We start from the raw sequence: 14,172 nt of genomic DNA, 5'->3' as shown, positions 1-14,172 counted from the left end.
TGTTCCCTAAAATAAAATTAGGTAAGATTCAAATATAGCAAATAGAATATGAACTTATATAATAATTATAATACTATATACGATTTGCAAGTTAAAGTAACAAGTTAAAAGACAACTGCAACATCAAGACAAACCTGCCATAAAAAAATACTTCGCCTCTTACCTAACTATTGTTTCATTATTGTTATCAAGATTGCCTTATAAATGATAGATGATAAAAATTCATTGTAATTGGAAACCTGAATAATTTAGTGTATCGCTCTCATCGTTCACACTCAAAACGGATAAAACGATATTTTTAAAGGGTGCACAGTGGGGATGAAGCACATGTCTCTGCAGGTGTATGGGTGTATAGTAGACTGTGGCTGTGTGTCTCCGATTGTTAGTAGCCCTAATTACTGGGAGAGGTTAGGGTTAGGGTTTGCGTCATATGTTTCATTTATTATGTATATATATATATATTGAACCATACCATATCTCATTCTGTTATAATAGTATTACGATGTGAATTTATTTACTATTTATTATAATTGAAAAATATTACAGATCAGGATAGAAAAATTTAGTGTAGGAAGTTATAAAGAGAGAGAGGGAGAAAATAAATAATTAATCAGACTAGTTTAGTAGACAAGGTAGTCGGCTGCGTACTTGAATTGTGGTACTGGAACTTCGTTGTAGACATTATTAGTACTTGCGACAGAAGTTTCAGTTGTATTGACAGTTCCATTAACGTTTCTTAGAGGGAATCCTTCAAAGGAATTAGCATATGTGGCTACAGAATGTGCGATTAATTTGGTGTTGATTAGGAAAGCATCCCAAGCTAAGTTGGTTAGATCATCGCATAATTGATGATAACATCTATCTAAGACTTGACCATTCCAAACGTTATTCTTTTCAGCACCTGCTGCAATACCACCAGCTGGGATACCATTTTCAATGAATCCAACATAATCAGATCTACCATCAAATGGAATCAAAGTATAGTTTAATTTGTTATGTTTGTAGAAATCAATGTACAATTTTTTCAATTCTTCAGAACCCTTTGGATGATCTTTATTATTAGCATCGTAAATTTCATATTCATAATTCGGTGAAGCCATCATATCATAATCCATAAAGACTCTAATCTTATTATTTTCTTCTTGAGTTAGATTGTATGCATAGTAATTCGAACCTAATAAACCTTCTTCTTCAGCAGACCACCAAGCAAAACGAACTTTGTTATTAATCTTGAAATGGGTCAATTGTTTGGCAACAGTCAATAAAGAAATAGTACCAGAACCATCATCATTGATACCTGGACCTTCTTCAACAGAATCAGAATGAGCACCAAGTGCGACAATATTTTCTGGGTCACCATGTTTAGTATCAGCAATAATATTTTTAGTCTTAATATTACTGACAGTGGAATCCATGGCAAACTTAACAGAATAATGTTTTGTTATTTCAATATTTGTCACCAATAAGACACCAACATCATAAGAGACACCAATCGTGGAAATAGTAGTATTAGTAGGTTCACCTAATGTACCATGAAGTCCCTCACCGCCATTTTCTGGTTCATTATCATAAATGACGGCAGCATGGAACCCGTATTTACCAGCTAGATTACTCTTAACACCGAATGGACATTTACCTCTTTCGATCAATGCGATCTTCTTTACGCTGTTATCTTCTAATTGTTCACCATGGAATATTTCCAAGGATTTGTAATCAGCTTCATTACAACCCAAATTTGGGATTTCAATTAATTCACCAACGAATGGTTTAACAGGAGGAGATAAAGAAAAAGCAGTAGAATTTGGGAAACTGATACCAGTCTTAGCATCGGTTAAGTTAAAGGAATTAACTTTACCTGACAAAGCATCAAATTCTTGTAGAGTATAGTTATAATAATCAGACATACCATCTAAAGCCTCCAAGATATAATCAATGGTAGCCCAGTGACCTGGAGAACCAATGACACGAGTTGGATGACCATATTTCTTTCTAGATTTCTTAGCCAGTTCATACAAGTCTTGAGCAGTAGTATTCAAATCTTCCAATTGAATCTTTTCTTGTAATTTCTCAGTTTCAACTAAAGGCTTTAAGAAGTATGGAACATGAGGTTTCCAGAAGTTAGCGTCTAGAGATTCCTTAATAACCTGAGGAGTCAATTCTCCATTTACTTCTAGGAATTGTTGCAATTCAGGGGTAGCAAACTCTTGTTGGAACAAGCCTGGAAGCACAAAAGCTTCAGCAGAAAATAATAAGGGTGCCAATGCAGCCAGTTTCATATACACCATATTGTATTGACTGTATTTTGTTATCTTATTATACTTATATATTCATGTAATAGAACGAACAATATTTGAAAAGGTCCAAAATAATTATATCTTACTATCCTATTTCTTTTATCTACTTTTTATATAAATATATAGAATGGAAGCTCATGCCGGATGGACAGATAGATAGATGGCACACCCGTCTTTACTGTTCGTGATGAGGGAAACCTTTTCCCCCTCACCTCCCCGCCTCCGATAAGCTACAATGAGAAGGTGAGAAAACCGGCTGAAGTTGTGTAAATTGTGGTGATAGAAAAAAAAGGTTTAATTTGTAGCGATAGAGAATAGTAATTAGCTATTCTAAAGCAAAATATAGCTTACATGGAATGTTCGTTTAAAAGACAAGATTAATAGTGGAGTGATAGAGAATAATGGATTGGAGTACAATGATACCTTAATGAATGGGTAATATATATCTTGTGTTTATCCGGCGGATTAGTCGGATGATACTGACTTCGTATTTTTTACTATATAAACCAAAATGATTGGTGAAAATATTACAAATTTCTACATAAAGGTAAGAAAAATGGTCTGATGTCTTAAATTAGGAAGTTCGTTGCGGCGATTGATGTTATATGTATAGATATGAATATATCATATATAAATGCATAAATCTATTTAAAATTATATATTATCAGTAGAATAGGGCATTATATATATATATGTATTTTTGATTTTTGTTTTAATTTGTTTGTTATGTGATATTTGTCGTGGGAAGAAGAAAATATATGGATATGGACGTTATCGTTAAAAAGACAAAAACAGCAGGATAAGGTTTATATTTTATTTTTTGAACTGGGGTTAATCAATTGTAGGTAACTCAACAGATGGTAACGAATTAATACCAGTATTATTCCAAATCCTCTCTTCTATATATCTATATTTTCTACCGGTGTTAAAATTACGTCTATTAATACCTTTCAGAATTCTTAACCATTTATCATCATATTCTACTGGTTTAGATTCTACTTCAAGTTCAGTTTGAATGTTTTGTCTCTTCTTGTTGTAAATTAAAGGGACTTCATCACTTCTAGTACGTCTTTTCTTTTGATCGTCTAAAGTAATACCCGCTTGTTGTTGAACATCATTAGCTTGCATTCGACACACTCTAAAGGTTAAATCAGTGCTTATATTCTTCTTTTCTCGAAAGCTCTGGAAATATCTTGCCATTTCTGCGTTACTTACTTCTTCTTCTTCTTCATCATCATAATCTTCTTCTTCTTCTTCGTCATCATCGTCATCCACATTATGTTCTGACATAATACTGACAACGTCTAGGTTTACAACCCTAGAATTAACTGAACTGCCTCCTCCATTTTCAGTAATAATATTCGATATTTGGTTATTGTTATTATTATTATTTGAGGAGAAACGTGAATGTAGATATTGGAAGACACTTGACATTGGAATTTGCAACGGTTTGTTTGTTATTAATTTTATTCAAATAAACTCTAAAACTAGAACCCAAGGACTAAACAAATAAATACTTGTAAGGAGCATTTCCTCTTTTAATATATTTGTTCTTGTTTGTGTTTATTGCAAAATGATACAAAATATCTAAAGTCAACTATTCGACGTCTCCTCTTTTTGCGTCGTCTGGCGGCTAAATACTGGTTTTCGGAGATGTCGATAACGAAAATACAAAATTGAAATATAACGAAAGACCAATTAACTTTCACATAAAAATATGTATATATTTAAGGAATATGATTGATGAAACTTTTGTTCGAGGAACTCTCCATTCAGGTCATATTCTATTCGATAATATGGATTGATACATACTGCTGGATAAGTTATTGTACAAGTTTCATTTTCTGGACTTGTCATCTATTGGGGTCCAAAACACGTACTAAAAATACATGTGTATCACTACTGGTTTCTACTTATGACATTTATCAGTTTTTAGTCATATTTGTTACCACAGTGAGTGACGTGATACATAGGCATAATAAGATTATCAGTTTGCAACATAATTTGATAGGACTGTTTCTTTATCTATAAAATATACTATAATATAAAAAAGATCCCATAATATACAACTCTACCGTAAAAGATAATTGTTCGCTATGATCGTGAACTTTAGTGTCAACCAAAATTATATCTTTACTATCAGTTTTTAACGAGATTGGTCATTAGAGTTACGCTTCTAAAATACGAAGGGCCACAAAATCATTTTTGACGACGAAGGAAAGTGAAAAATTTTGGTCATGGAAACATAACGAGACAAATTTTGGTTATTGTAATTTATAAATTGTCGTCTCTTTTTTCACACATTTACATTTACTACGTGTTCGTGTCGTTGTCGCCGTTATCGTTAAAGGTACATTTCATCACAAAGGTTATTATAATTAACAGTTATACTTGTTAAATTTCAAATATTTTTATTGTATAAAGTTGTTTTTGTCATATTTCAGTTCTTTATTGAAGCAGTAAACCAAATTCGATACATTACATTATGGCTGGTTTCCGTTTGATCGATTTGGCAAAGCCATTCCTACCAATTTTACCAGAAGTTGAAATTCCTTATGAAAAGATCTCCTTCGATGATAAGATGGTTTACACCATCTTCACAGGTTTAATCTATCTGTTTGCTCAATTCCCATTAGCAGGTCTTCGTAAGGATGATGTACCAGCAGTTAATGACCCATTGTATTTTTTACGTGGTGTCTTTGCTGCTGAACCACGTACAATCCTGGAATTTGGTCTATTACCTATCTTTGCCAGTGGTATCATATTACAATTACTTGCTGGTTTGAAAGTTATTAAAGTTAACTTCAAAGTGAAGGCTGACAGAGAATTATTCCAATCCCTAACAAAATTATTTTCCATCTTCCAATATTTTGTCCTTGCTAACATTTTCATTTTCTCTGGTTACTATGGTTCTAACTTATCTATTGCCCAAATGGTTGTCATCAACATTCAATTAGTGATGGGTGGTCTATTTGCCTGTCTATTGACTGAAGTCATTGACAAGGGATTTGGTCTTGGTGCAGGTGCTATGATTATTAACACCATTGCTGTTTCTACCAATCTAGTCTCTGACACTCTAGGTGTTGCCCAAATTACTGTCGATGCTGAAGGGAACAACGAAGCACAAGGTGCTTTAGTGAATTTGATCCAAGGTTTAAGAGCTAAGCATAGAACTTTGTTTGGTGGTATAATCTCTGCTTTCAACAGAGATTACTTACCAAATATGACGACTACTTTCTTGGTCATTGCTTTAGGTGGTTTTGTCTGTTACTTACAAAACTATCGTTACGAAATCGCCATTAGATCTACTAGAGCTCGTGGTACTAACCAAATGTACCCAATTCAATTGATTTACACTGGTTGTTTATCAGTCATTTTCTCCTACGTTTGTTTGTTCTACATTCACATTGGTGCCTTTATTTTGATTCAAATTATTGCTAAGAACAACCAAGAAAACATAATCTGTAAAGTATTAGGCCATTATGAGAACGTTAACAATATTATCGCTGCTCCAACTTTCCCATTATCGATGTTGACTCCACCAAGATCTCTTGTCGGTGGTATCACTGAACAACCATTATCCTTTGTTGTCTACACTTTATTCATGGTTTCTACCGGTGTTTGGTTTGCTACTAAATGGCAAGCCATCTCTGGTAGATCTGCTCGTGATATTGCTAGAGATTTCAAGGAACAGAGTATTACTTTGCTAGGTCGTAGAGAACAAAACATGGCTAAGGAACTAGGCAAGGTTATTCCAACTGCTGCTACTACTGGTGCAGCCATCTTAGCTATAGTTGCTGTTGCCGGTGAACTATTAGGTCTAAAGGGTAAAGGTGCTGGTATGGTTGTTGGTGTTTCTGGTGGTTTCTCCTTATTAGAAATCGTTTCCTTGGATTTCCAACAAAATGGTGGTGAAAGTAACCTAGGTAATATTTTACAAGCCGGTATGGGTTTCTGATCGATGTGCAGCTCTTATCAAGAAGTTAGTGTATTCATATTTTTTATTTATCTAATTGCATCAATTATAAGGTCCATCTCCCAAAACAGATTACAAACTTGCAACCGTACACATCTTCATTGGTATGTATATGTAAATCTAGAAGTATTTTTTTTGTATTAATATCTAACATATATACCGAAATTTGAAATAGTGTGAAATATAATATTAGTTATATATTTAAGTATACATATATTGGTCTTATTAGCATCTATATATATTATACGTTCATTCAATGTCTTATTTACAGAATTTTAAAAGGTTAACATTAGCTTAACTAACCCCTTTCAACATAGCAGTTAACATCACTTGCTTCACTTTGAACTCTACCATTCATGATAAAATCCTTCAATTTTTGAATATATAATTTAGTATCTTGTGGACCCTTTGAGTACCCTTTAAATTCATGTTTTAATTCAGGTAAGTTACTACTCAATAAAGGTTTCAAATCCATATTTAAGTATTTGGGCGTCACATAAGTACGTACTTTGGTCCAGTTAATCACATATTCACCAAACTTGGTATGCTTACCAATACCTGAGGATCTAGTACCTTTATACATAGTCTTATTCCCTTGTTTTGTAGTTAATGGAGTTCTTCTGTTCCCTGATTTACTTAAACCATAGAATAGAGTACCATCACGGTATTTCTTCCAGGGTCTTGTCAGCTGTTCTACCGCAGTCTGACTAAAATATCTAACAGATGTAGGCTTCATTCTTAAATTCTTCTACTGTAGTATGTTTATATATAATCTCACAACTTGAGAGTTTTACTTCAAACTTTAATGCTATGGTTCAAATATTTAAAATGTTTCTTCCCTTGTTATTTATCAATTTCATTTAATGAATTTCATTATAATTTTACGGTTCGCTCTCTCCCCAGCACAAAAAGAAGAAAAGTAGATAGTTTTTGCCGTTAAGCGGTGCAAAGCTAACGAATAACCAATTGGATATATCACCACGATAAAGAGACAGGTAAGAAAGTTAACTCGGCATGATAATACTATGATTTTGAGGTTAAGTTTGTTACAGATAGTTTTATCGTTTAAAATGTTAATTACACTATATATACTATCACAAGCTACTAATAATGCGTACCATTTTAAGTGTTATCTCTTCCACATTTGCTATTTAGAAGTTCCGATGCATAAGAGATCTATTTACAGATATTCAATTACTTAAACAGCATGATCCCTCATTACCTTGTATATAAATATGTAATGAATATAACTAACTGAACATATTCTGCTCTTTTCTCTTCATATTCTATGGCAAAATGAGAGGATCTGTCTTACTTTACGGAACACCTTGAATATGTGATGTGATTCACTTCACACATACAATTTTATACACATTTTTTTATTTTTATTTTTATTTTTCAGTGAATATTGGAAATTGACTTACTGCAGACAAATACACATTATGATCTGAAACAGTCATTTATTGAGAAGTGATATGTTTATGAGTTTTATGATTAATAAAAGAGAAGTATAAGAGTATTTGGGTTTCAACATATATATTAATATTTCTTTGCAAACTTTTCGATACCTACTAGTTTCTTGAAAAAAAAAATTATCATACACATATCATCATAAAGTATGTCTGATTCATTGGAATTGGTACATAAATGGAGTCATACCTACTCGATTTTATCCACATGTGCATTTCCCCATAAGAAATTATTATTCGCAGGTACTCAGGATTCTAAAATTCTAGTGTTTGATACAGTTACTTATAATTTAATTAAAATATTACATTTAGGGCAGTCTATCGAAGTGAATACCAGATCAAGTGTTTTGTGCCTAGATAAATCAAAGGATGAAAATTCGTTATTTTCTGCAGGCGCAGATTCCTTAGTTAGAATATGGTCCATTGGGGAAGTGACTAATACTGTTGATACTGATGTAGAAGTTAATGAATTGGTGACAATTTACTCTGTAACAGATATTGGTGATATATTTTCAATTAGATTTATTGACTCATTGGAGACTTTAGTGTTTGGTTGTCAAAATGCAAGTTTGTTGTATTTAGATAATGTGTTCAAAAGATTAAAAGGGGTTTTATCAAGTGCAGAATCAAATGCAAATAGATTACCTCATAGGCGTTATAATAAATTTTTTGATTCGAATGGACCAACAGGTTCTGCTAGTCCATTTTTACCAATGGAGTCATCAATTGAAAAACTCTCCCTAGATGAAAATTTAGAAATTTTAACTAATACCATTTTGGAGATCCCATCAAATAACATTGTCAATTATGCACATAATGGGTTCATATATTCAATTTGTGAATTAGATTCTCAATTTAAGGATTTGTTGGAGAGTGATTGCAGTGGCTGTCCTCCTGTTAAAGATGCTACTATTTGTGAATACATTATTACGGGTAGTGGTGATGGAACCACGAAGATTTGGGTATTTGTTGGGGATGAAAACAATGATGTAGCGTTATATTTCTGTAAAATGTTAGATTGTGAAGATAGTGTCCTCTCGCAAGATGTAGAGTTTCCATTTCTCTATTGTGGTTTGGGTGATGGGGCAGTGAAAATTTGGGACTTAAGTACAAATCAAAGTGTTTCAACCTTATCAACTCCTGTTAAATCCGATATTATTTCGTTATCTGTTTATAATGATTGCATATATGCCGCAAATGAAAGTGGCATAACTTTGTTCCAAAAGGGTGAAGTTGAATTAATAAATACTCATCAAGGTAAGATTTTAAGTTCTGGTATCTTTGAAAGAATTGGTCCTAATGGGAAAGTTTATCCAAATTTATTGACTGGTGGTAATGATGGTTCATTGACTTTATGGAACTTATCATGTTTAGCGTGTGGGAAAGATCTGAATTTGACACATTTGGAAGAAAATTGGTCAGACTCTAAACAAACGCAGAAGGTTAATACCGAAAATATGTTGAATACTCTAAAGGATCTAACTGCATTTGAAACAGTCTCCCAAGTTACGGATGGAACAAGCTTTGGATTATCTTCGAGAAGATGTGCCACTTATTTACAACAGTTATTTGCAACTCTTGGTGCATCCCAATCGAGATTATTGCCTATTTCTGATTCGCTGAATCCAGCTATTGTGGCTACTTTCACTGGTAATGAAAAGAATAACGATAAACGTAGAATACTTTGGTATGGTCATTATGACGTTATTCATCCGGGTGATAGAGATAGGTGGAATACTGATCCATCTATACTGACATGTGAAAATGGTTATATGAAGGGTCGTGGTGTTAGTGATAATAAGGGTCCGTTAGTGAGCGCTATCCATAGTGTTGCTATGCTACACAAACAAAATAAGTTAGAAAATGATGTAGTTTTCTTAATTGAAGGTAATGAAGAAATTGGCTCCCCAGGATTTGCAGAAGTTTGTAAAAAATACAAGAACATAATCGGAGAACAAATAGATTGGATTATGCTAAGTAATTCTACGTGGGTAGATACTGTCCACCCATGTTTAAATTATGGTTTAAGGGGTGTTATTAATGCTAGAGTCACGGTGTATTCCGATGTACCAGACAGTCATTCTGGTGTTAATGGTGGTATTCTACAAGAACCAACGACCGATATAATAAGAATTATATCCAAGTTACAAAATGATGATGATTCAATCAGGATCCCTAATTTCTATGATAATGTTAAAGATATTGACCAAGAAGAATTAATACGATTTTCTGAGATTTCAGAAATGGCTGAAATGGAGAAAAATGGTTCAACCGAAGAGTTAATTAAGAACTGGACAAAACCTTCTTTGTCCTTAACCACATTATGTACTAGTGGTCCTGGTAACATCACCGTCATTCCCAGATCTGCTTCTATTGGTATGTCAATACGTCTGGTTCCAGGGCAAAGTGTAGATTCTGTAAAGGAGAATCTTCAACAATATGTAAAAGATTGCTTTGAGAAACTTTCCTCAAGTAATCATTTAAAGGTAAAAATTCTTAATGTTGCAGAGCCATGGTTAGGAGACCCGAAAAATGATGCATACCAAATTCTAAAGGAAGAAATTACAAAAGCTTGGAATATGCAACCTTTATTTGTTAGAGAAGGTGGTTCTATCCCATGCATTCGTACATTGGAAAGGATATTTGAAGCACCTGCTGTTCAAATTCCATGTGGTCAATCTACTGATAATTGCCATTTATACAATGAAAATTTGCGTATAAAGAATTTTTCCAATATGGCAGAAATTCTTTATAACGTTATCAATAGATTATAAATATTTTAACTTATTTATATGATATAATACATAATTATTTAACTTCGCATTATTTTTTGAATATCACTGAGAAGCTTTCCAAAATTAATTTATCCTCTCGGACCTTTAAAAAGTTAAAAAAGGCAAGTATTAAAGAAACATAAAAAATTAGGGGAAACGTTCGAATCATCGAATTAACACAATCAAAATACGTAAATACACACATACATAATCTAGACTACCTAGCTTGACATGTCTTCAATCAGCCAAAATAATAGCAATGCGTTACCACCAGATGTCATATTAGAAACTCTTCCTTATCTCTCTACTGAGGATATTAAAAATTTGTCTTTAACAAATAAGTACTATCACAAATTATTAGATTACAAGAATTCAGATACCCTTTGGAAAGAATTATACCACAAAATTTATGGTTCACCATATACAAATGTCGAGCCATTCCAAGGGAGAGGTTCAGATACATTTAAGTCTTGCTCTGAACAAATTATTAGCAACCTAACGTTGACCAATAGTTGGGCAGAACGTTATAGATTAAGAACAGAAACGGCAAAATTGTTAACTTGGGGTTCTATTAAACAAGGTAGATTGGGCTATAGTGCATCATCGAACCCTTTTATTAATCCATTAACAAACAATTTTGCGCATAGACTTGAAAATACAGATGATGATTCTTCGCCTTACAATTATAATCCTGTGAGAATGGCTATCTGTCTTCCTACACAGGTCCCATGGGATTCAAACAGTGATAACATTAGAAATAACAATGATAGTATTGTCTCTGTTACTGGGGGTGGATTTTCTTTTCAAATACTGACGAAATCAGGTAAGATATTCTCTACCGGGACATCCTTTACAGGTGGAATTAGGGGACCTGGGCCAAGAGAGGGTCAATCTGATTATAATCAGTTCAGAGAACTTGCACACTTATTAGAATTAAGCTTTTCACATCTGACCAACCCATCTATACCACATCATGGTGCTACCCCCATTAATATTCATCGAACTGTAAGTGATCAGCAGAACCTTACCATAGGAGTCCCTATAATTGGATCACCACATGCAAATGTGTATCAGAATTTGGAAGCACTCAATAAGGAAATTCGAGAAACAGCACCTGGAAATGAATATTTAACAAGAATGTTTCCCAGAGAATCATTGCCCCTATACAATATGAACGAAGATAATATTCTTCAATTTGATAAACAACTACTTGATTCGGTGAAATTTTCAGCCGTAACATCTGGAAGAACTCACTTCTTAGCACTTTCTACCGAAGGGAACATATATGTTTGGGATAGCCCAGAATCTAATGATGGAATCAGAATTAAATTTAGAGACCTTCCAACATCTTCTGTAGATCCAATTTTAAAAATAGCTTGTGGATGGAACTTTAACTGTATCTACCAGTATAACGTTGGTTTAGTAGTATGGAGGGAACGAGATCCTTTGAAATCTGGAGAAACAAGTAGCTATGCATTGTATGAGGTTATTGGTGGAACGTCTCAATCGAACGGCGCGGCTAAAATTATCGATTTTACATGTCTCTCAGATAAAGTAGTGTTTTACATCGATGAAGCAGGTGAGTTCTTGTATAGATATTCAAACAAAGTCACTGAAAAGATAAAGACTCCAATAAAACAAAAAATTTCGAAGTTGGTATCTTGTTTTAATTCTATTATTCTATTCACTGTCGATCATTGTTACTCATTTAAGTTAAAAGATAACCAAATTGAATTAGAAACAATAAAAGAATTGAAGGTAGATGAAGGAAATGATGATCATATAGTTTCTCTTTCTAGTGGAGATTATCACACATTGATTTTGACCAAAAAGGGTCAGATATATGTTTCAGGTTCTGAAAGTCAAATGTGCGGATGTCTTGGTTTAGGAGTATATGAAGACCAACCGTGGGGTCATCTTGAAGGGCGCAATAATGTTATCGTAGAGACACCACGAAAGATAGATATCGGGGAGGGAAATATATGTGTTGGAATTGCAGCTGGTGGCTGGCAAAGTTCTGCAATTATCGTTAGGAGATCGTAAGATTTTAGAAAATTTAAAGGAAACTCTCCCTTATAGAAGAAAGTAAACACGATATATGTAACGTATCCAGAATACATTATAAATAAATAAATATCTGTTTTATTGAATGTTTATTATATTACATTATATCTTTACTTTCGAATTCTACTTACTTGATTTTTAATGAATAATAATATAAAAATATTTCAATGAATGGTAAAGTGGTAGATATTTATTATTTTTCATCATATCATTCCTGACTAGTTAGCGTTTCTAAGTTAGAATCTCCTTTGCTTACTTCATGTTCACTATTGCTACTATCTTCATCATCAACTGGAACAAAATTAATAGGATCATATTTCATTCTTAGTCTATCAACAGCATTTGCCTCCTTCGTAGTTGGATTTCTTACAGAAATATTGATTTGATCCACTGTGTGTTCTCTAACGATAGTTTTAAGAACATCATTAACACGTCTCCGTCTTAATTCAATTCTAGCACGTAGTGGTTTATAATAGGCAATACCTCTTTCCTGATTGAACAGAATAGCCAATTCGCCAAGTCTAGATTGATCCAAATCTGGTATACCCTCATCTGTAGTCTTTTGAGCTTGTTGCATATCAAAATCTCTAACTCTTTTAAATTTGAAGGATTTATTATTGCTTTCATCATTATCATCTGCCTCTTCACTAATAACCTTCTCAACGTTTTTGTTTAAAATATCTGAATCCGTCTTGTCGGTAGTATACATAGAAATCCATTCGTCTTCTTCCAATTCCACAGGTCTAAAGATAGCTGTCTTCAAAGCCAATTTATCCTTTTCTCTCTTATCTAATGCAGCACTACCAACTAATCTCAATGAAAAGTAATTTTCATCCATAGAGGCAGTATCTGGAAGCAAATTCCAGGATTCCACAGCTTTTAGATGACGTTTAACAGGGTGTACAAGTTTAGATAAATCTTCTGAAGTAGAATCAAAAGTGTTTTCTACTTTAGTAACAATCTCAGGGGCCGTGAGTATTCTATCATCATCATCATCATCGTTATTCAAGCCTCTTCTTTGCTCATATGTGTCCCTTGCTCTTTTCTTCCCATTGCCAGTACCGGCTGGAGTAGCGTTCGTAGATGAGACATATTCTGTTCTTCTTAAGAAACTAACCTTTGCAGTGTCAGTTTTTGCCAATCTATCAGCTCTTGGGTCTCTCAATAGGACACGATCATCTGGATGTAATTTAATATTTTCAAACCCGTATAAAAGTTTTGTATCATTTTTGTTTAACAGACCTGGAATATTCATCAAATCCAGTGGCATACCTAGATCATTGTCTAAGTCAATCAATGGGGTCACATTAGTTTTATTATATAATGATGTGACTAATTGTGGGGCATCTGCATCTTCCTCTGAATTAGTAATGTAATTTAGTAACTTTGGAGCAACCGATGGCGCTGGAAGATTGTTAAAGTATTTGACTCTAGCAATATATTCTTGTTTCTTGGACATTGTAAGTATATTTTCAAGTTATGTAGCTCTGGGGAAGTATATGATTGAAGGTAGCTAAAACCAACAAAGAAATGAAATTGTTCTATTAGTAAGAAATCCACGCAAAGAGAATAAACGAATTAGTTTACTTGAGAAG

General features: G+C 33.4%; 7 protein-coding genes across 7 annotated transcripts; 3 read left to right on the top strand and 4 right to left on the bottom strand.

Annotated features, from left to right (window-relative positions):
* Window positions 1–620: 620 nt before the first annotated feature.
* Window positions 621–2,285, bottom strand: APE3 (aminopeptidase Y; the record flags this gene model as incomplete). The annotated part of the gene is made up of 1 exon (XM_041550475.1): window positions 621–2,285. One exon carries the CDS (start codon window positions 2,283–2,285, stop codon window positions 621–623), a length of 1,665 nt encoding a protein of 554 aa, XP_041406409.1.
* Window positions 2,286–3,125: 840 nt separating this feature from the next.
* KABA2_04S09152 (uncharacterized protein) lies at window positions 3,126–3,728 on the bottom strand (the record flags this gene model as incomplete). The annotated part of the gene is made up of 1 exon (XM_041550474.1): window positions 3,126–3,728. The coding sequence occupies one exon, from the start codon at window positions 3,726–3,728 to the stop codon at window positions 3,126–3,128; it is 603 nt and encodes a 200-aa protein (XP_041406408.1).
* Window positions 3,729–4,779: 1,051 nt separating this feature from the next.
* Window positions 4,780–6,252, top strand: SSH1 (Ssh1p; the record flags this gene model as incomplete). Its single annotated transcript, XM_041550473.1, has 1 exon — window positions 4,780–6,252. One exon carries the CDS (start codon window positions 4,780–4,782, stop codon window positions 6,250–6,252), a length of 1,473 nt encoding a protein of 490 aa, XP_041406407.1.
* A 316-nt stretch (window positions 6,253–6,568) lies between these two features.
* MRPL27 (mitochondrial 54S ribosomal protein mL41) lies at window positions 6,569–7,006 on the bottom strand (the record flags this gene model as incomplete). The annotated part of the gene is made up of 1 exon (XM_041550472.1): window positions 6,569–7,006. The coding sequence occupies one exon, from the start codon at window positions 7,004–7,006 to the stop codon at window positions 6,569–6,571; it is 438 nt and encodes a 145-aa protein (XP_041406406.1).
* An 882-nt stretch (window positions 7,007–7,888) lies between these two features.
* DUG2 (glutamine amidotransferase subunit DUG2) lies at window positions 7,889–10,513 on the top strand (the record flags this gene model as incomplete). The annotated part of the gene is made up of 1 exon (XM_041550471.1): window positions 7,889–10,513. The coding sequence occupies one exon, from the start codon at window positions 7,889–7,891 to the stop codon at window positions 10,511–10,513; it is 2,625 nt and encodes an 874-aa protein (XP_041406405.1).
* A 231-nt stretch (window positions 10,514–10,744) lies between these two features.
* On the top strand, window positions 10,745–12,556 carry SAF1 (SCF ubiquitin ligase complex subunit SAF1; the record flags this gene model as incomplete). Its single annotated transcript, XM_041550470.1, has 1 exon — window positions 10,745–12,556. One exon carries the CDS (start codon window positions 10,745–10,747, stop codon window positions 12,554–12,556), a length of 1,812 nt encoding a protein of 603 aa, XP_041406404.1.
* A 229-nt stretch (window positions 12,557–12,785) lies between these two features.
* On the bottom strand, window positions 12,786–14,036 carry PAF1 (Paf1p; the record flags this gene model as incomplete). Its single annotated transcript, XM_041550469.1, has 1 exon — window positions 12,786–14,036. The coding sequence occupies one exon, from the start codon at window positions 14,034–14,036 to the stop codon at window positions 12,786–12,788; it is 1,251 nt and encodes a 416-aa protein (XP_041406403.1).
* Window positions 14,037–14,172: the final 136 nt, after the last annotated feature.

This window comes from Maudiozyma barnettii (assembly GCF_903064755.1).
Source record: "Maudiozyma barnettii strain CLIB 1767 genome assembly, contig: KABA2_04, whole genome shotgun sequence".
In the NCBI taxonomy this organism is placed as follows: domain Eukaryota; kingdom Fungi; phylum Ascomycota; class Saccharomycetes; order Saccharomycetales; family Saccharomycetaceae; genus Maudiozyma; species Maudiozyma barnettii.
The sequence above is the reverse complement of the archived record's forward strand: the minus strand, read 5'-3'. Positions and strand labels throughout refer to the sequence as shown.